Source organism: Drosophila simulans, unplaced genomic scaffold (genome assembly GCF_016746395.2).
Source record: "Drosophila simulans strain w501 unplaced genomic scaffold, Prin_Dsim_3.1 Segkk87_quiver_pilon, whole genome shotgun sequence".
Taxonomy (NCBI): domain Eukaryota; kingdom Metazoa; phylum Arthropoda; class Insecta; order Diptera; family Drosophilidae; genus Drosophila; species Drosophila simulans.
Genome location: NW_025416883.1, coordinates 743,250 through 765,728, shown reverse-complemented (window position 1 = coordinate 765,728; position 22,479 = coordinate 743,250). Strand labels below are relative to the sequence as shown.

Here is a 22,479-nt window from a genome sequence, read left to right as displayed (position 1 = left end):
AGCCCGAGTCGAAAACAGCACGGGAAGAAACAAAGTCATTGGCTAGGAGTACCACATCTCGGAGTGTGGTGCTTAGATCCGCAGGACCGGCAAGGGCCGGAGTATCAATTGATGAAAACTCAATTGATGAGCAATTTATACAAAAAGTTATTCCTTTTGTGTCTTCCTCGACTTGCTGGATTTAGCTCTTAAAGCTTTGAAAATACAAAATTGAGTGCCCAGAAGCATTGCAGAAAGCACAGGAAGGTTAGGATTTGTTTCGAGAAAGGCTTACCTATGTATATTAAATCATCGATTAGGTCCCACCTGCCTGCCTGGCGCATAGCTTGCCATGGCTAAATCCATATCCATATCGGACGAAGCCCGTTGAAACGAAACCCCACTACACTGCGCATAGCCCCAGGATATCAGTGACATGCTCCTGAAAAACTAAACGATGCTTTGTAACAATTCCAAAGCTATGTCATAGTTGGCATCCGATATTTCCAGAGAGGGACTGGTTTCCAGCGCAATGTCCCTGAGACAAGATCGTAGATGCTGTAGCTTTTCTATGCTTGTTTTTTCCTAAGTGTTTGTTGTAGCTCATCGATCAGCTCCAACCTCACATAAAGAACGGAATCGTCAAATGTTAACGAAGAGTTACATAAGGACGTTTCTGTCTATTATATATTGCAATCACCTTGAGTTTTTAAAATGTCACCCTGTTTGCATTAACGATAAGGTATCCCGAATTTTCAGAAGCCATAGCCACAGCAGCAACAACGAACAGCAACTCGAAATTTAGCGGCAAGATGGGCGGAAGCTTCCGTCACTGGCTATGTAACCGCAAAATATAACTTCTTATGTACATGGACTTTTGTCTCAATATTGCAGACTATTATTAAGAGATTACATTGATGTAGATGGGTCGGAGTGTTCATTAATTATAAGTCTTTTATGTAGTAAGTTCAGTCCTTTTATGTATCTCCAACTGAGACGGGAGATCTCCTCTGCTACACATGGGATTCCAAGCTCCTTGTGTATTGTGGAGTTTTCGTGGTATGGGTGAGCGTCTGTGTCTAACCTCAGGCACTTGTTTTGGAAGCGCTGGAACGTATGCGGTTGCAGTGCCCCACAGCTGTATCCCGTATGTCCATATTGGCTTCAGCATGGCCTTGTAAAGGAGAAGTTTTAGGTTACCCCTCAGTTTAGACCTTTTCCCGATGAGCCAGTACAGTTGCTTTAGGCGCAGGTCAGCCTGGAGTCTCTTGGAGATCAGGTGAGGGCGCCAAGTGAGCCTGCGATCTAGAGTCAGCCCTAAGTATTTCGGGGAGCTTGACGAAGGGATGGTTTCATCGTTAAGCATGACTGGGAAGCAGTCTGCTGCGCAGCGAGAATGTAGTGTGGGAGGACTTATTTGCATTCACTGCGATGTTCCATAGTTTCAACCATGGAACGAGGGCATCCAGTTGGCTTTGGATGATGGCTGCTGCTTCTTGGGAGTCTGAGGCGGAGGCTAGGAAGGCGGTGTCATCATCGTATGTGGCCACTGTAAGTCTCCGGGAGGGTGTGAAGGAAAGGTCTGCTGCGTACAGCATGTGGATGATTGGTCCAAGAACGCTGCCCTTAGGTAGTCCGGATCTTATGGGCCCAGGCGTGCAGGTTGTTGAACCGCAACTGACTTGAAACCCTGTACCCACCGTAAAGGATTTGAGGAAGGCGAAGTGGGAGCTGGGAAGGTACATCTTTATTTTGAAGTGGAGTCCAGGGTGCCAGACTTTGTCTAACGCCTGTTTGATGTCCAGCATTACGGCGCAGCAGTATTGTTTCCTTTCGAACGTTCCCACTATGCGCTCCAGTACTGGCAACACTCTGCGCAGGAAAACTTGTTCGAGTATTTAAGAGAGGATTGCCAGCAGACTTATCGGACGACAAGAGGCTAGATTGGCTTCAGGTTTACCAGGCTTGAGGATAGTGATCACAAAAAAAAAACTTTTATAAAAATAAAAAAAAAGAACAATAAAGCAATTTAATAATACAACACCAAAATTAATAATTAACAATAAAGAAAGTGAAACTATAAAACGTAACATAAATCCGAAACAAACAAAAAAAAAAAACATTAAATTTAAAATTTTACAATACAAATGTCACAACCAATTTATTAGGTAATTTTGCTCCACCAAACCAATGATATCCGACAATAGAGGATTCTACTGGGAGTCATCTGCAGGAACTTGGACGGACAGGTTACACGATCTTTGGGACTTCCGAACATCGAAGATAGGCCTACCCTCAAAGCAAGACTCATAAGCGGAATTAAAAACTCAAACACCAAACAACAAACTTCTGGAGAACTTCAGGGAGACACCATACAGAGGAAGCCTAAGAGCATTCTGCGAAGAAGCGGAGAGACGACGTCAATTACTAATTTCGAAACTACACCTGGAAGGTAACCAATCGGATTTTCTTATTTATATTCAGGGTATTAAAGAATCTATTAAGATACTGATAAGGAAACTACCAATACAATTATTCACTATTTTAGCCCATCACGATATTACAGACTTAAGATCCTTAATTACCATTGCACAAAATGAGGGAATTTATGAAGAACACATTAATTTTGAATTTTATGAAAAACCAGAATATCGTAATAAAAATTCAAATTCTAACCAGAATTCGAAAGCACAAAAATTCAATACAAATGTTCAAAATCAAAATCGACCAAGTTACTCACAATATTTCCAACCCTTCCAACCTAATTTTAATCAATACATTCAACCATTTAGACCTAGCTATACACAGCAGATGACTAACAACCCACCCATGTGGCACGCACCTAATTATTTCAGACCCAACCAATACATAAACCCACAACCCATTATTCAAAAAAATCATTTCCAACAATATCCCAACAAAGCCCAAAATCCCCAAACAACGCATTTTAGAGGAAATACATACCCTCGACTACAACAACCCTCTACATATAAAAATACTAACTTCCCGATTACTAAACGACTAAGACCATCGGACAGTGAACAAACTAAAATGTCTATTGACGAAATTAGATTCCAAGACGCGCATGAATTCGAACAAGTCCAACCTAATTATTACGAGCAACAGTATTTTAACCAAAATCAATACAATCCGTATCAAAATCATAGCTTCATTAATGAAGGGCAACAACAAGTCCAATCTGTACAAATTAATAACAAACAAAACCAAAATAATTCTGAACTAAACGAAAATTTTCGGTTAACAGCCCCGGAAAATACGAATACATAAAAATAGTATACAAAGGGCGCTCATACAAATGCCTTCTAGACACAGGATCAACAATTAATATGATCAATGAAAATATATTTTGTCTTTCCGTTCAAAGTAGTAGATGTGAAGTTTTAACATCAAATGGCCTTATTACCTTGAACGACTTGATAATGTTGCCCAGAAATAGTATTTTCAAAAAAACCTAACCATTTTATGTGCACAGATTTTCTAATAATTACGATATGCTAATTGGCAGAAAATTGTTGAAAGATGCTCAATCAGTTATTAATTACAAAAATGATACAGTTACCCTTTTTGATTAAACATACAAATTAATTACTTCAGAATCCGAAAGAAACCAAAATTTGTATATCCAAAGGACACCAGAATCAATTGCAAGCTCAGATCAGGAATCAATAAAAAAATTAGATTTTTCACAGTTTCGATTAGATCACCTAAAACAGGAGGAAACTTTTAAGTTAAAAGGCTCATTAAATAAATTTAGAAATCTTGAATATAAGGAGGGAAACAAATTAACATTTACAAATACAATTAAACATGTACTAAATACAACACATAACTCCCCAATTGATTCGAAACAATACCCAATTGCGCAAACACACGAAATCGAGGTAGAAAACGAAGTACAGGAAATGCTAAATCAGGGATTAATTGGGGAAAGTACTTCACCATACAATAGTCCTACTTGGGTTGTACCAAAAAAACCGGATGCTTCTGTCATAAATAAGTACAGGGTAGTAATTGATTATAGAAAGCTAAATGTAACAATCGATCTGGCAAGAGGATTTCAGCAAATATAAATGAACGAGGAATTAATTCCTAAAACTGCATTCTCCACCAAAAGCGGTCATTACGAATGCCTTCGAATTAGAAAATTAGGCCTTAGGAATGCACCCGCTACTTTTCAAAGATGCATGATTAATATCCTTCAAATAAATGAGAAGGTTCGTGTCTAACAATACGCACCTGACAAAGTGGATAAAGCGAAATTAGTTTTCGCGGTAATAAACTTATGGACAAGTCCAGAACACTGGCACATATCGCAAATAGTGACCCCCCAAGTCACTAACAGTGAAATAATAGTGAAACGAAAACATTTTCATTCAAAAATACAAAGTTAAGTTACTCGAACTGGGGCTCCGCTGCCCAGCTGCCACGCGATCGCACAAACAGCTGTTTGCGAGCTTAAAGCTTCTCTATCCCAGGGTTCAAGTTCTGGCTAGAACCCTGGTGGTTTGGTGCACACTTCAGTATGAACTTTTTAAATGAAACCGCTGCGGCTGATGAATCATTGGATACTGCGGTTCTCTCGAGCCCCTAATATGCTGCCCCGCAGCGCTTTCAAAAAATAAAGCGAAAGTCTCGTGTTTCTCCGGAGACTGAAAGGAAAAAATCCAAATCAAGCATCGGCAAACAAGGGGAAAACCCTTCGTCTACAGAACCTAGATATGGCGGCAACTCAAACCGATTAGATTTACTTGCGCATCTCACAGCCGACAAACAAGTAGGCAATGAAATTGGCGATCTGTATGACCAGCCCAGTACCAGTCATCAAGCTGCTATTGCTGCCGCTAAGCGGGATGCATCCTCCGCTGGTACCACTAGCTCAGTCAAAAAGGCGCAGTCCAAACCACCTCCTATAGTAATGGAGGGAGTGGACGACGTATGCCTGATGATGCAGAGCATCGAAAGTATAGTGGACCTAGAAAAGGTTGAGGCTAGGGCGTCAATGAGCGTTGTCCTAAGGCTTTACGCGGCTGACGCTAATACATTTCGCACCATAGTGAACTGGCTCGAGATCGAAGAGTATGAGTTCCACTGCTACCAGCTTAAAGAGGACAGGCCTTACAGGGTATGCGTGAAAGGCCTGCACCACAGTACGCTACATCACCAAATCAAGGATGAGCTGGAAAAGATCGGACACAAGGTTCTCGATATTCATACACCGCTTAGGCGAAACGAACCGGGTACCTCAAAAGCGTCGCCAGTCAACATGTTCTTCCTAAATATTGCTGCTGCGGCAAACAATAAGGAGATCCTGGCGGTAAAGGCACTATGTCATATAAGAGTACTTATTGAGCCTCTCCGCAAGCGTAACGCTTTTGTCCAGTGCCATCGTTGTCAGCAGTTTGGCCCCACAGCCAAATACTGCCGTAAGGCCCACATTTGTGTGAAATATGCCGGCGAACACCCAGCCAAGGACTGTACTAGGCCACGCATCGAGCTGTGCACTTGCTACAACTGTGGCGGTCAGCATCCTGCAAACTATAAAGGTTGCAGCAAGCTACAAGCGTTCCTGCAGCGATCCAGACCCAGAAGTGGAGTGACTGGAAGAACAGAAGTAAGCGAGTGACCAACTTCACGGGGCTTAGCTGGAGGTAAGGAGATCCCCTCTTCTCGAGGCGGAATATCTTATGCAGATGTGGCTAGAGGGTCCATTCACCACAAGCAACCACTGAGCCTGACGCACCAACAACAGAAGCAACGGCAACAGCCCAATGATGGAAGTCCCAGTCGGCAAAGGAGCCGCAGCCGGACAAGGGCGTCTAGGGGTACTCAGGGGTACTAGGCTCACTAGGGTACATCGATTTTGCACTGACAAAGGGTGTGCTGGGCATCCACGCTAACATAATACTACAATATGCTACCCTAAGATGGAGCGGCTTATCACTAGGCGTACTAACCTGGAGGTATTCCAATCGCAATTGGAGTCCACACTGCCCCTCAACACCGCCTTAAACTCTGGACAGGAAGTTGATGATGCTATTGAACTGCTCACCAACAATATCAAGTCAGCAGCTACATTGGCAACTCGCAGAATATCTCGGCAGCCCGCGGCAGATCGAATCCCAATAACCAGGGAGATCCTGCTGCTTATAGCTGAGAAGAGGCGCTTACGCACTAGGTGGATGAGGTCTCGTCACCCGTTGGACAAGACGGAATGGAATCGAGCGCTGAGTAGCCTCCGATGCGCGTTGGTGCTGCACAAAGCCGCCTGGTTCGACGAAAGGCTTGCCCATACTGGAGTCGAAAGCGAAGCGACGCATTCGCTGTGGAGGGCCACGCGCGCAATCAAAAGGCGTTGCACGAGGAAGGCGCCTTTAGTCGATAGCAACGGGACATGGTGTCGGACCGACTTGGGACAAGCGGAGGTATTCGCTGCGCACCTCGCCGAGCGATTTCAACCATTCAAGCTTGCCAGTCTGCAAGGTTGAAGAAACTCAGGACCAGTTGAACCAAGCGCTTCAAATGGATCTGCCAATCACGCCGTTTGAACCCTGCGAGGTAGCCGAAGTCATTGTGCGCCAGAGTAGCAACAAAGCACCAGGACATGACGTCATCCGCCACATTGAAGGCCCTGCCTAGACAAGCAATCCTCTACATAACGTTGGTTTTCAATGCTATTGTGAGGTTGCAATACTTCCCTTATCAGTGGAAGCTCGGGACAATCTCCATGATCCACAAACCTGGCAAGCCGGAAAGGGAGCCCGCCTCCTACCGGCCGATCAGTCTCCTCCCTTCAATTTCGAAGGTGTTTGAGAGACTGATTGCTGTCCGGATTGTAAGGATTATGGAAGCCCAGGGGATTACCCCTGAGCACCAGTTCGGTTTCCGTGCTGGCCACTGTACTGTCGAGCAGCTCCATCGAGTCGTCGAGCAAATTCTGACTGCCTACGACAGTAAGGAATATTGTAACAGCCTCTTCTTGGACATTCGAGAAGGGTTTGATCGAGTGTGGCACATTGGACTCGAACTGAAAATCAAGCAGACGCTGCCTGCTCCATATTTTGGGTTGCTAAAATCGTACCTGGAAGGAAGGAGGTTCGCTGTGCGCTTTCATTCAGCAATTTCCACCGAGCACAACGTGGCAGCTGGTGTTCCACAAGGTAGTGTCCTCGGCCCCCTGCTCTACTGCCTGTATAGCCACGACATGCCGCAGCCGGATGTAAGCCTTTACGGGAAATCTATGTTGGCCACATTTGCCGATGACGTGTGCGTCACCTACAGGTCCCGATGCGAGCACGACGCAGCCGATGGTATCCAGGAATTTGCATATCGGTTCTCGGAATGGGCAAGACGTTGAAACATTGGCATCAATAGCAGTAAATCCAACAACGTCTGCTTTACTTTAAAGCTGAGAACGCCACCGCTCGTCTACATCGAGGAAGCCCCGTTCCACAGCCGAACGCAGCAAAGTACCTTGGAGTGCTTCTGGATCGCAGACTCACATTTTCTAAGCATGTGACCAACATCAGAACGCCTACGTGCTAAGGTGGCGAAGCACTACTGGCTACTTTGTTCGCGCAGTAAATTGACGCTATCCAACAAGCTGGCAATTTACAAACAGATCTTAGCACCAAACTGTAAGTATGGGTGCCAAATCTGGGGCTTGGCATGCGACAGCCAAATCAAAAGAAATCTAGGCTATTTAAAATAAGGTAGCAAGACTCATCACCGGCTGCGAGTGGTTTGTTCGAAACACCACTCTGCACAGAGACCTGAAACTGGCAACGGTATTTGACGAAATAAACCAGCACTCGAGCAGATACCATGACAGGCTGGAGCGCCACAGAAATCGGCTAGCCAGCGCTCTAAACAGATCTCGCCCACCAAGGAGGCTCAATAGAAGGCAACCGAAGGATCTCATTACCCGATCTCCTTTGACAAGGATCCGCAGAAGCTGACGCTTATCTTAAATCCTATTTGTTATATGTGATTGTTATGTAATTGTAGTAAAATTACTGTAAATTTGAAAAAGCTAACTATAGTTAGCCGGCGAGCCCAAATGGTCTGAATTAATAGATAAGAAGGATACAAAGGGGCTCCAAGACTTCCCCGTATGCCTTAATAAATAAATTAAATAAAAAAATATCCTTCGATCGTTGCTTAACAAACACTGTTCGGTGTATCTGGATAATTTTATATTTGTTCAACATCCCTTACAGAACAATTAAATTCAATACAATAGTTTTTTCAAAGCTTGCAGAAGCAAATTTATAGTTGCAACCAGACAAATGTGAGTTTTTTAAAAAAGAAGCTAACTTTCTTGGTCACATAGTAACTCCTGATGGTATCAAACCAAATCCTATTAAAGTTAAAGTCATAGTTTCAGACCAAATTCCGACAAAAGTAAAAGAGATTAATGCTTTCCTCGGACTAACAGGCTATTATTGCAAATTTATTCCAAATTACGCAGACATAGCAAAACCCATGACCAGCTGCTTAAAAAAAGGAGCAAAGATAGATACGCAAAAACTTGAATACATAGAGGCAATAGAAAAACTTAAGGCTTTGATAATTCGAGACCCAATTTTACAATTACCTGATTTTGAAAAGAAATTTGTTTTAACCACAGACGCAAGAATCTTAGCCCTCGGGGCTGTCCTTTCCCAAAACGGTCATCCTATATCTTTTATTAGTAGAACACTTAACGATCACGAATTAAATAACAGTGCTATAGAAAAAAAATTACTCCCCATAGTTTGGGCCACTAAAACTTTTCGACATTATTTACTAGGGCGACAATTTCTCAATGCTAGTGACTATTAACCTCTGAGATGGCTTCATACCTTAAAGTTACCGAATGATAAGTTAGAAAGGTAGAGAGTTAGATTAAGCGAATACTAATTTAAAATCGATTTTATTAAAGGGAAGGAAAACACAGTTGCCGAAACATTATCAAGAATTAAAATTGAAGGAAATCATCATAGTGAAGCTACTCAACATAGTGCAGAAGAAGACAATAGCAACCTTATTAATTTAACAGAAGAACCAATAAATTTTGCAAAAAACAAATAATCTTTATTAAATCCGATAAAAAAAAGTAGAGCATTCAATAACATTTGGTAACTCCATTACCACAATTCAATATGATGTAATGACACTTGAAAAGGCCAAACAAATTTTACTATATCACTTTAACCATAGAAACATTACCATTTATATTGAGAGCAATGTAGATTTTGAAATTATTCAAAAAACACACATAAATTTTTAATTCCACCTACACAATAGTAATTCGCAGTCTTTTCCTATTAAAGAACGTTGGTTCATACGCCGTATTCAAAGAAATCAATCATATGAAAAACTTTTACACCCTGGTATACAGAAAATGACAAAATTATTTAAAGAAAATGCCTTTAAAAAATCACACCTAAACCGGAACATTACCGAGAAAAATTTGTGGTAGATATTTATTCATCTGGGGAAAAACATTACATCAGTTGCATTGATATTTATTCTATATTCGCTACATTTTAAGCAAATTAAAACTAATGATTGGATAGAATGCTGAAACACATTAATGCGCATTTTTAATCAATTAGGTAAACCAAAATTACTAAAACCAAATTACTAAAGAGACGGAGCTTTCTTAAGTTTAGCTTTGAAGCGATAACTTGAAGAAGAAATCGAATTACAGCTCAATACAACAAAAAACGGGGTAGCAGACGTCGAAAGATTACACACAACTATAAATTAAATAATTCGTATAATCAATTCATCTGATGATGAAGAAGTAAAATTAAGCAAGATAGAAACAATCCTCTACACATACAACCATAAAACTAAACATGACACTACTGGACAGACACCTGCTGAAATTTTCTTATACGCTGGGCATCCAATATTAGACACTCAAAAAATTAAAGAGAAGGAAATATATAAAATAAATGAAGACCGACAGGAATTTAATATTGACACTAATTACAGAAAAGGTCTACTACAGAAAGGCAATTTAGAAAATCCATTTAAACCAACCAAAAATGTTGAACAGACAGACCCTGACCATTTAAAAATCACTAATAGAAATGGAGTAAGCACTACTACAAAACACAATTCAAAAAACAAAAGAAAAATAATCAACTCTCAATTTCAAAGGCACCTGGTGTAGAGGCGACTGAAGCAGTAAAATAATATAGTTCCCGATAAACAAACTTTAGGTAGCTTGCGGTCAGCTGTGACACACTAATTTAGATGAATCATACTAATCATACTAGATGAAGTATTATGCAGCGGGATTAAACTAGACGGAATGCAACCCTTATCAGCTGCACCCGGAAAGTTTTGGGATAATTTGGTTAACGCAAATAGAGTGAGTTTCAGCTGATCGTGATTTCCGCCGATGGCCTGCACCTCGGCAAAGACACTAGAATAACAAGATGCGTAACGCAATACGGTTTTTTGGCCGTGGCTCTAGAGGTGGCTCCAGGCTCTCTCGAGTTTTTTGTTCGAGAATGAAAGAGCGGAGAGCGCTACAGCAAACAGCTCTTTTCTACGCATACAGTGATAGCAGACAACTGTATGTGTGCACACGTATGCTCATGCATTGTACATTTGACAAAATATGCCCTTCACCTTAGAAGTTCGTTGACTTTAAATCTATATTATTTTTTAACAATTGGCACCATGCAAAAAATTCTTGTTTTGCATTGCCTTCGCGTTATTATTATTTAAATAAAGCTTAGAAATAGTAATAGCCGAATCTATGTACATCACAAAATAAATTTCGAAAATGACTTTATATTAGAATACTTGTCATTGGGGTATTCAGCTTGCGACGTGAGAAAAATCAATGCTCTAAGGCTCTTTTAATCAAAGCCATTCTCGCTCCAACGTGGAGTTATGCCATCCAGGTGTGGGGAACTGCCGCCAAATCCCAGCTTAATAGGCTCCGTGTAGTCCAGTCGAGAGCTGCACGTCACGCATCTGGGCTCCCCTGGTACGTGACGAACATGGTCATCGAAAGAGATCTGAAAGTTACCCTTCTTGGGGATCAGATTAATTTCCACAGCAGCCGTTATGCCGACAGGCTTATGGCCCACCCGAACCGACTAGCAACTATCCTAGCTGATCCCATCTCCCTCCGAAGACTGAAGAGGGTACACCCCAGCGATCTCCTTACCCGGAGGATAACATAACATATTACATTTTAAGTAATTGATAACTAGACTAGATTTTCCTTTTTTTTGTACTTTATAATTAAGATACCACTTGGTCTCATTTATCTTTATCACACATTAGGTTAAGTTCAGAGGAATTACTGAACGATTCCTTTTGAAACCTTCATAAATAAAATTAGTTACTAAAAAAAAAAAAAAAAAAAAAATCAATAAGGCAGTGGTTGTAGAGTGCTTGTGTCCGCACTTCGTGCCTCCAGATATGACTAAAAATAATAAAAAGCAAATGTGTATAAAAAAATTTATTGTTGAGCATAAGTGCACAAATAAAAGTAGTGTATATATATTACACATAATTAATTATCAACATAAATATAAATATGTAAAAGGTAGCTAATTCGAGCGGCGATCTTAACAAACGAATTAAAAAAATTTTAAATTATAATAGTCAGGGCGTGAATTTTTATTTTATTTCATCATATTGCTACGAAATTGGCCAAAACTCCAAATATGTAAGTTCGTTTCTTCGATCACAATTGATTTCGGCCCGAAAATCGTCTTCTAGCACAACACGCACACATATACGCGTTCTCTTGTTTTTACTCACGCAAGCAAGTAAATTCTATTTCTAAAAATTTCTTACGCTCTCAGCATAAGCGAGCGGAAAGAGAGCAAATTTGGCCTTCACCAAAAAAGTGGCTGCATAGTGCCAAACCAATGTATGGCCGTTACGCATCTTGTTATTCTATTGTCTTTGACCTCGGCTTGAGTTTCCGATTTACTTTGTTTCTAATGAAACAGTCGATGAGTCAAGTCGTGGAAAGTTCGTGTCGGAAAAATTATAACCTGCGGGCGTGAGACTTTGTCCTTTTTCCTCGACATTATCGGTGCGCGGGTTAAGTTTTTCGTGTGTTTTCTAGACAAAAATTTAGGCCGGAAAAATCTTCGCTTGGCGTAGCCATCGCGCAGCAGCATTGCCGCCCAGACCCCAAGGTTCGAATAACCTAGTCATGCCGTCTAGTGGAGTGCCCTTTTGATCTAGTGGCAGAAGAGGAAAATCAGCAGCAGCGGGACCGCTATCGGCGATAAGCCGGGACTCTAGGATGATTATTTAAATTAATTTCCAAAAAATGCAACAACTCCCAAAGTGAGGTTAAAGGCGCGGAAAATTTAGCGGGATTTAGTCCGGAATGCACAGTGCAAGTTCCTGATGAAGCGAACATCTAAAAATTTTAATTTAAAAAAAATCTAAATCATATGTAAAAATGATAGATGAGCCTGTCAGTACTTTTTTTTACTTTTTTACTTGGAAATTTTTTATTTTATTGTTGAATTTTGCTTTCCATGTGTTTTACAAGAAAAGAAAGAATAAATTATTTGTTCCTAATGGAGTGGCGGCAGCCTATTGAAAATAAAAAGAAAATCTAACCGAATTTACTCGCAACCCTCTCTCACACTTTTTTTTTTTTATTTTTTCTCTTTAATAATTCATTACCATAATAATAATAATAATAATAGTAATAATGGAACAAGATTAGGGAGAAGAAAACTGCACTTAAAATCATGGGAGAATTTAATTTATTTAACCCTTTCATTATAACTTTCTTAAATAACGATATAAAAAAAAAATCAAAATCAAAAAAACCCTTTTTTCTGAATTCGCATCAAATACAAAGAAAAAAGAAAAAAATAAAATAAAAAAAACCTTTGCTTTAGATTCCTTCGACTTACTTTAGTTCGTATTTATTTATCCACTTACATACATTATTATGGACTAATTTTTGGTTATAAATATTGTTATTAATTATTAATCAACCATGAATACAGAATATATGAGTTTCTTAAATACTGACTCGGCCGATGTTTCTCCGGACGTAGGGTAGGGCAATCCGCGAACACGACTCCACCAGTGTTTCGCAGGCGACCAAATTCTCAAGCTTTTCCTCCTTTTCTAGAACTGTCCCCTTCCGAATGTATTATTTTCCTTCCTCCGATTTTGTATACTAGCTCCTCTTATTTGTTGTTGTAAGCACGCTTAATTTCTTGATCTTATTTATAAATGTATGTAACGAAAAGATATCTGTACAAGCAAGACCTCCACACCCAACGCCATCAGCTGGAGCTGGCCTCTAAAGCGTGCACCAGCAAGTACAGGTACTCTCGTCTTCAATCCCTATATTTCGTTACACCTTACACTGGTACCTGACAGCACTATTGCTTATACTGATCACAGCGGTTCATGGAGAGCCAAATCAAATTAATAATATTGACACCAACCACGGATATCTCCTTTATTCTGATAAGGTAGTCCAGATACCATCCTCCTTTGAACATCATTGCTTAAAAATCAATTTAACTGAAATAGACATCGTGGTCGACTATTTTGAGCAAAGACTACGAATCGATTACCATGCACCCCATATCAAATTTTTATAAAATAAAATGAAAAGATAACTAGCCGGAATAACCCTGAAACATAGAAACAAACGAGGACTTATTAACATTGTGGGCTCAGTTTTTAAATACCTATTTGGAACACTTGATGAAAATGATCGAGTTTAAATACATGAAAGACTTGAAATCAACGCCCATAACTCAGTAAAATTACATGAACTCAACGACCCTATACGATTGGTAAATGACGGAATGCAATACAGAACTATGAAAATAACCACACTATCATTAACAGTCTGTTGTTCGAACTAATGCAGCTTACGGCATACGTAGAAGATTTGGAAATGGCTATGCTATGCTATGCTTTTGTTTAACCCCAAATAACTAAACTATGACGAACTTGAGAATGTGAACAGCCAAAATATTTTAAACATTAAAACATCCTCTTGGATAACTACAATGATAACCATTTATTAGTCATATGCCACATACCCATTTACTTTTCACTAATAAACACAATTAAATTAATCCCTTACCCAGACTCCAACGACTATGAGCTAGATTACACAGACACACGATCATATTTTGAAAAAGAAAATTAAGTTTATAATGCCGAAAATAAAGAAATAAAAAATTAATGTGTCACCAATGTTATTAAACACTTAAAACCAATTTGTAATTTTAAGCCAGTGCACACGAACGAAATAATAAAATACGTAGAACCAAACACAATTGTAACCTGGAACTTAACCCAAACAATTCTTAACCAAAATTGCCAAAATTCAATTAATAATATAAAAATAGCAGGAAACAAAATGATAAGAGTAACGCAATGCAAAATAGAAATCAATAGTATAATTTTAAGTGAAAATCTGTTCAAACCAGAAATAGATTTGACACCACTATACACACCACTTAATATAACAGAAATAAAAATTGTAAAACTCAACGTCATTGTTGAGATGATTTCATAGAACAATATTACACTTTACATACTAATGATCATTGTAATAATTGCACTAATTTTATTGTACTTATATTTAAGATATGTATCTTTTAAGCCATTTATGATGCTGTATGTAAAACTTAAAATAAGATAAAATCAAAATCAAAACACACCACAACAAAAAAAAACAGAAGAAACTCCATTTCCCACACTATATCCATCAATCCCAGCCCAAGTATAGGCTTCTCTTTAAGGGGAGGGGAGTGACGTATTTGGGTGGTCCAAACCGGTCACTTCAATTATTTCAAAGAACGATACCATAATGTATCCCAGCTGCGCAGCATCCGTTTCTAATAAAAAATTCATTGGCAGCGGCCCTAAGCCGTTCTTGTAAAAATCCTAAAGCCTGACCTAAGCAGATTTGACTGCTCTCTTTGAATCTTTTCCTAATTTTAAGAATTTAAGAGCGAGGCTCTCCCGAAATACAAATATTGTTCAAATACTGAGCCTTCTCGTCAATCCAATTTACATTTATAAAAAATATTACAACTAATTTTACTATATATATTTACAAGCTTCCCCCTATTCTGAGCGGAGCGGCAAACTACAGCTTCCTACACACATATGTACATATACTGGCTAGCCGCGCTACTCTGCCTTCAGCTCCAATTCCATATACATATATACGTGATTTACGTAGGCTTGCCTAAGTGGAAGTTCTCTAGACTCTTTCATCGCCTTTTACGACAAGCCGAGTGCGCTGTGGTAGAATTCTTGTCGGGTCACCACACGGTAAAACTCCTCATTTTCTGGATTTGTTGGCCATCTCGTCCTTGCACACACGTTTTGTAATGTTTACGATGATCTCGTATGCCCGCTCCCAAACGACCTTGCCCGCCGGTACCGCATAGCGGTAGACATATACTTTAGCGTTCTTGCTGAGTTGATCTCTACTTTCTTGATTTCAACCCGCATGCTCCTAACTGTATTTTTGCTGCTCAATTTCTAGGACGAATTTCTCGAGCCATTCCATAATCACCCTGATCATAACATTTCTGTCCTCCTGTAGCTCCGGTATTGTTTTGGCAACGGATGTTACCGCAACGTCGTCGGCGAAGCAATGCAGATCCACGTCTCTGGGCTTGCTGATGCTTAGTATCCCATCATACTGAATGTTCCACAGGATCGGTCACCTGATGACTGGCATACCATCCCTGGAGTATTTTCCAATTACACTCTGTATGTATCCGGGTGTGCCCATGTTGCGCACTGCGCCGAGGATGTTGAAAGCATTCTTAACGTAATGATGGCACAGTACTCATTACTGCCGCCTAACCATCGGTCACCGTCGAGTGCGTTCTTGGCTACGTTAGTTACCGCTGTGAGAGCGTCAAGCGTGCTTTAGTCCTTCCGGAAGCCATACTGCAGGCTTAGAAGACCTGTGGGACTCTGGTTGATTAACTCGATGCGCGCGTACAATATGCGCTAAGCAGACATCAGACAGGGGAAGGAGCTGCCTACTGCATTTGCAGTTCCCTTGCGCTTCAGCAGTAGGGCCAGTTTCATCGATTTCCACCGCTTGGGAAAGACTCCGTCCAGAAGGAAGAACACCGAAAGCAACAGCGAATGAGGGTAGCTAGACCAAAAGGGAGTTAATGGTCCTTGGACCACAGCAAAGTGGAGAAACCGTGAACTAACGGACTTTCGCTGGTCAAGGCCGAAGAGGTCACGCAGTAAATAATCTGATCGACCCAGAATATTTATCGAGAGACGCATATATTCCAAGTAATGCTGATCCAAGTATTGAAAACCTTGACTAAGTCTTGTTCTGGACATTGCAGATAGTAACTCGATGTCATTCCATTACAATAAAATCTTTGTGAACAAGGATGGTCCATTCTTAAAGTGCCATTTTTGCAATGCCGAGTCGTACCTAGAATTCCTTTTTGATTGTCTAACAGTTATTGGTTATTCTAATGCAAGTGGAATGACACGTAGGACAATTATATGACTAGAGGCTCAGTCTCTTATTTTCACTTCTGTTTTATCAATAGATTTGGAACCACGTGAATATATCTTTTCCTTCAAAATCGGCTCTAGATACGGTTCTGGTAGTTTAAATGTGTCGGACGAAGATTTTACGTCCACTACTAGAACGTCTGTGTCCTTTCCAATAACAGTCTTACCTATCCCTACATACGTATTTTTCTTGCACTGGATCGTTCTGCGCAATCGTTTTCTACTAGCTTCGCATTTGCAGCTTCATGGACCATGGCATTTAAAATGGGTACAGCATGCGCAGGCTAAGCCCAGATGTCTATCAGACCATAATATTATGGTTTGTAATTAAATCATAATTTAGCGCAGACATATCTACAATCAGACAGTGGAACCAGTTTTTTCTTTGCTGTCACATACTTTGTCACAAATCTTATACACCCGTGTAAAACAGTTTAGTTATAAAATGAGCGGTACACATAGGAATTTATTACCTGCTTATTATCGTCCGTACAATTTATCGTCTTATCATCATCACAAGCACCGTATGATTTTGACAGTGCCATTTTACCTCCACAATTCTTAGTATCCTTGTTTGCTAGTACCCAAAGAGGAATTTCTGCAAAACTCGTTAATGTAAATGTCACACATGCAATAAAAATAATTGTTATTATAGAAAATACTGCTTTCACGTGCCCACCCAATCGTCGTCCTGAAATCATATATTTAGTGGAAACAAGAATAATCTCAATTGTATTCATCTTACCGATTTCTGTTTCATCCCAGTTAACGCCTCCCATTGAATAACCAAAAAAACCTCCTAGTCCCGCCATTATGGTGAACGTGGATAGGCCTCTTGCTTGATCTTCTGGTAAACATACGTCCAACAAATAAGCTCTGGCCGGACTTTGACAAGCATCAGCATCAAAGTCAAGGAGTACAGTTCCCAAAACGGTAAAAAATATTCCCCAAGAATGGGAAGACTGCGGTCGCGAATTGGAAATGGAAGTGATATTTTTTAAACTGTTTATTTCTGACATATCTAACATATCTTGCGACTGGAAATTATCATCTCCTAGCCAATATCCTAAGGCTTCGCCGTTTGGAACCAAAAGAAGACCTTTGGAGTAAAAAAAAAGTTAGGAAACAAGTATTAGTATATCGATAAGAGTGGCCCAACAGTCCCAAGCTGCTCTTTATCATTTGATTATTCTGACTTTGGCATCGTAGGGTTAAGTCCAACAAAATTTAAATTTGTACCAAAAATATGACAATTTTAACAAGAATAAAATAAGCTTCAAAGATTTTTTTGATAGAAATTGCTGGGTCACTGTAAATCTCTTTTGGCATTTGTGAGACACAACAGTTTTTTTTTGCTCTTGGCAGTCCGAAAACGCAATTCAAGCCACACTGTATAAAATTTCTTCTTCAGAATGAGAAAAGCGCTTTGGTTGCAAAGGTAATATCTATGTAAAAGGGAAACAAATTAAGGTTGCAGCTATTCGTGCTTTGAACGCGCAATAGTTGTTTTAAATGCTGTTTTATTTGTTGGGATGCCATACATTTTCTAATTTCTAGCATGCTAGACTACTAAGAGAGAACGCAGTCTAGTCTACTTCCCCGACTATTAAAGACCCGTTACCCAGCTAGTGGAAATGCGATCGCGAAATTTTATCATTTTTTCTGGGGTATCGATAGATATTTGTGAATAAAATGAGAAAAATTAGTTTTTGGCGGCTTAGATGTAGCAAAAAGTTTTTTGGAAATAAAATAAAAATATCAAAAACATGAAGGCAAAAAGTTTTTTTATCATATATATCAGAAAAATATCAAACCATTTTTCAAAGGTGTGGGCGTGGCAAATTTGGGCGGTTCGCGGGCGTTAGAGTGGGCGTGGCAAAAATTGCTTAGGCAAATGGATTACAGGACCAATAAGAATATAAAAATTTCAAAAAAGGATTCAAAAGTGTGTGACAGTTTTGTGCAGCTTAAGAGTGTTAGAGTGGGTGTGGCAACATGGGTCTACAAACTTGCACAGAGTCTTTGGCTCATACGGACTGACTGACAGACATGGCTAGCGGAGTCGATATGGCTAGATCGACTCCGCTATTGACCCTGATCCAGAATACAAGTTAAAGTAAACGTTTGTTTATTTTCACAAGAAGGTAATTAGGACCGGTGGTCCGTCTTTATTTTGACAAAAATCGGAACTAAATTTAAAGTACAAAATTGGTTGGTATCGCACCGTCGCTGCTTCTGCTAGCGTCAGTGCCAATTCTTTTGCTGACTCTGCCATCGTCGCTCCCACGGAAACGCTCCAGACGCTGATCTTGCATTTATTGGCTACTGCAGGTGCACGGCTGGATGCGCGTATAAGCCTTCGTAGATTGTTGTTGCGAATTCTTTTGGTGCTAAACCATCCGCCTTTAAAATCGAGTCTCCCCACTCGTTGCGGTCGTTGCTCGGTTTGTCATCGGTGGTTCGGTTGATATGGAATTTTGTAACCTTTGTAACCTTAATCAAGATCCTGATCGTTATTACGACGATTCCGGTGATTAGGACGCAGCCCATGAGTATATCGGCTGTGTGGGAGGTTGTTTTTACCAGCTCCAAGGTTTTAGTATTATTGACATTAATTTCCTTAACGAATTCTAGTGATAGTTTCTCTTCTAGGTTTTTAATTGTCATCTCGGCTTGCAGGATTGCCGGCATAGGTTGATGGTGTACGGTGTACTTGTTCGTAAAGGCTTGTTCATCAATTTCTATGGTGGTATTGCCGAAGTTAATGACAAATGACCCATTAAGTGTTGACGTTGTTCCGTTGAGTCTTGCCGCTGAATTTGTTGAGTAAGATAACTCCGGGTGCGATTTCATCAATTGTGGGGATGTGTTGGTTGTTGATTCTAATGCAGGTGGCAGGGTGACTTTTTAGGAGATTTGATAGGCAAGATGAATTACTAATGTCTATCATGTTCTTATGTTTACAAATCGTTATCTCATTATAAGTATTACAGTTTGTAGTTTTTGCGAATATTATATCTTTACATCGAATTACATTTTCGGTTTCTTTTTTGTTGACATATTGACCAATTTTTATTGGTTTAATTAGAATTTCTTCACATAGCTTGGTATCGGTTACAGGGATTTTTACAATATAGATTAACATTGGTCCGTTACTTGCTATGTTTACTTCTGCTATATGCGTGGCTTCCTTAAAGTTTGTGTAAGGCAATTGATTCTGATCTAATATTCTTTTAGCTTCATTGATCTCCTCGTCTCCTAGTATTTGGGGGTTGCTAATGTCTGCTTTTTCCCACTGTATGGCCTGATTAAGATTAAGAATTTCTTCTGTAAGCATTTGAATTTGAAACATTAATGTGGTGCTACTATCCCTTTGAGCGTCTCCTTCATATTTTAGGCTGTTTATTAAATTTCTATTGGCCAGAGTGATTTTATTTATTTTGTCAATGATAAGCCTATTAAGAATAACCTGGTTATTGTCGTTAGTTAAAGCTGAATTTATTTTTTCTTGAATTATTTCAAATTCTCTGCTATCTGGGGATCCAGCCAGCCATTTCCAAGCACTACCTATTAGATCTATATGTCTTTTCTTTATACTCCTTACTCTCAAGCTATTGATTAGGTTTTTAGAAATCCTGACTTCCTCTATTATGAAGGGTAGGATTGGGTCGTAAGTTTTTAATTTCATTAAGGCTGTCTGACTTTTTTTATCAGTTTTATTTTCATATTCCTCTATGTCAATAATATGGATTCATCGAAAGATCCCTGTTTGAACCTTGGCTAGTCCTGTAGTCAGTGTCACAATGTCAGAATTAGTGTAGTCCGTTATTTGTACGTCCGCAGCGCACACAGTCAGAAGGGCTCCATAAATGACGGTGTTTAATTTCGAATTAGTTTTTTATAAGTTATTCTCCCGCTTTTTGCTAGTACTGTAGTGTTTCTGTTTTCCTTGAGAATTTCATTTTGTTTCTGGGTGACAATTTGTTGCCTAATCTTTTCTTGTTTTGTACGAATATTTCTTGTCCAGGATAGTAATTTTTTACCCGACTCCTTCTTTTATTATGGTGAGCTAGTTTTTTTTCTTTCGTGAGCTTGATTTTGTCCGTAATTCTCTGTCTTTCTGTCTGTAATAGTTTAGGGTCCAGAGATACTTTTCTGCCATAGAATAAATCGACCGGTTTCCTGTTTGTGGTTGAGTGTTGGAATTCCATGTATTCCATTATGAGTCTATCTTTTAGAATTTGTATCAAATTGTCTGAATTGAATATTGGTTCTGTAATAGTGTGTCTGTGATATGTTGGAAAAACAATTTCAAATTTGTAAGATTTATTTCCTAAAGATAGCAGTATTTGATTTTTAAAAACATTTATTCGTTCTTCTGCCATGGGTATTAGTTTTTCGGGAGAGCTGAAACTACTGTGCACGGTTTCTGTCATAGCATTTAGTTCTCCATGCGTTTGCAAGGGAGGTCTACTCAATGCATCTGCAACCACGTTTGCCTTGCCAGGTTTGTGCAAAAGTTCGTGGGTGTATTCTTCTAAAATTGCTTTCCATCTTTTCATTTCATCATCGTTACGGCTTTTTGGATTGGTTGGGTGTGTGAGAGACTCGTGATCTGTGAATATCTGTATTTTGGTTGGACCATACAAAACATTTCTAAGAGTTTGTATTGCCCAAATTATGGCCAGTATTTCTTTTTTGTTCGGTGCGTAACTTTCTTCTGCCTTACTTAAGGTCCTAGAAATAAACATTATTGGTTTGTCCTCCAGAGCTAATACGGCTCCTATGGCATAATCGGAGGCATCGGTGGTCAATTGGAATTCTTTACTATAATATGGATAAGCCAGCATGACTTCTTCGGCAGCTAGAGTTTGTTTTAGTTTATTGAATGCTTCCCTAGCGTTTTTGTCCAGGTAGATTATCGTTCTGTTTGAGGAATTTTTTGAAATACGGACTCGGCCCTCTTCCCCTCTTAAAGGGGCTGTAAGGGGCTTTGCGAGTTTCGCAAAGGGTTTTCGTAAAACCCTGAGAGTCCCAAAAAGGAACGAAGATCTTTGAGGGTCTTTGGCTCGGGAAATTCTACAATAGCCCTGACTTTTTCAGGATTCTTTTTTATTCCAGTATCGGCCACTAAAAACCCTAAGAATTCCACTTCTTTTTTGAAGAATTCACATTTGTCGAGCTGGATTCGCATATTTGCTTCTTCTAGAATATTAAATATTATCTTGATGTCTTTTAGATGGTTTTCCTCATTTTAACTAAAGATGATGATGTCATTGATGTATACGAAACACCTTATTCCTATATGTTCTCTAAGGATATCGTCCAGCGTCCGTTGAAAAATTGAAGTAGCGTTTTTGAGGCCAAACGGTAGTCTGGTAAACTCGTATTTTCCCTGGTTAACTGAGAATGCCGTTTTTTCGATATCGGATTTTCTTATTGGAATTTGATGAAAGCCGCTTTTGAGGTCAATAACTGAGAAAAACTTATTCTGTTCTAGTTGTGCAAGTACGTTGTTAATGTCCGGTATGGGGTATCTGTCTGGAATGGTAACCATGTTCAATTTCCTATAGTCAATTACCATTCTGTGCATTCTCTGTCCTGATGCGTCCATTTTTTTTGGGACAATCCATATTGGGGAATTGTATGGAGATCGAGAGGGTCTAATTATGTCGTTTGCGAGTAGCTCTTGTATTTGTTTTTCTAATTCTGGTCTAAGAGCCTCTGGGTACAGGTATTGTCTTGAGTATAATGGGCTCTCGTATTCTGTATTGAAATATACCCCTTTTGCATATTAATTTGGGCTTTTACTTCGCGCAAAAAAGTATATTTTAGGCCGAAAGGATTGGCGATTGTATGGTGTGTTATAAGAATTTTTCCGCCCATAGAGTTAACGAAAAAGGGTTGGTTGTTTTTGATTGGTTTCTTAGCTAATCTTGGTTGGAAGTAATT

The 22,479-nt window shown here is 39.6% G+C and overlaps 1 protein-coding gene across 6 annotated transcripts in view; it reads right to left on the bottom strand.

The window, feature by feature from the left end:
* LOC27207425 (proton-associated sugar transporter A) overlaps positions 1 to 22,479 on the bottom strand; it is a 135,454-nt gene that overhangs the window by 60,062 nt on the left and 52,913 nt on the right. For 5 of the 6 annotated variants that reach the window (XR_005544909.2, XM_039298337.2, XM_039298336.2 and 2 more), the window contains exons 4-5: positions 17,273 to 17,626; positions 17,001 to 17,218 (exon numbers count right to left, since the gene is read on the bottom strand). The exons of the other annotated variant lie outside the window; for it this stretch is intronic. Coding sequence is in view for 4 of the 5 variants with exons in the window: in XM_039298337.2 (XP_039154271.1) it covers positions 17,001 to 17,218; positions 17,273 to 17,626 (572 nt within the window). In the remaining variant the exon portion in view is untranslated. The remainder of the gene's footprint in view (positions 1 to 17,000; positions 17,219 to 17,272; positions 17,627 to 22,479) is intronic. 6 annotated transcript variants of the gene reach the window in all.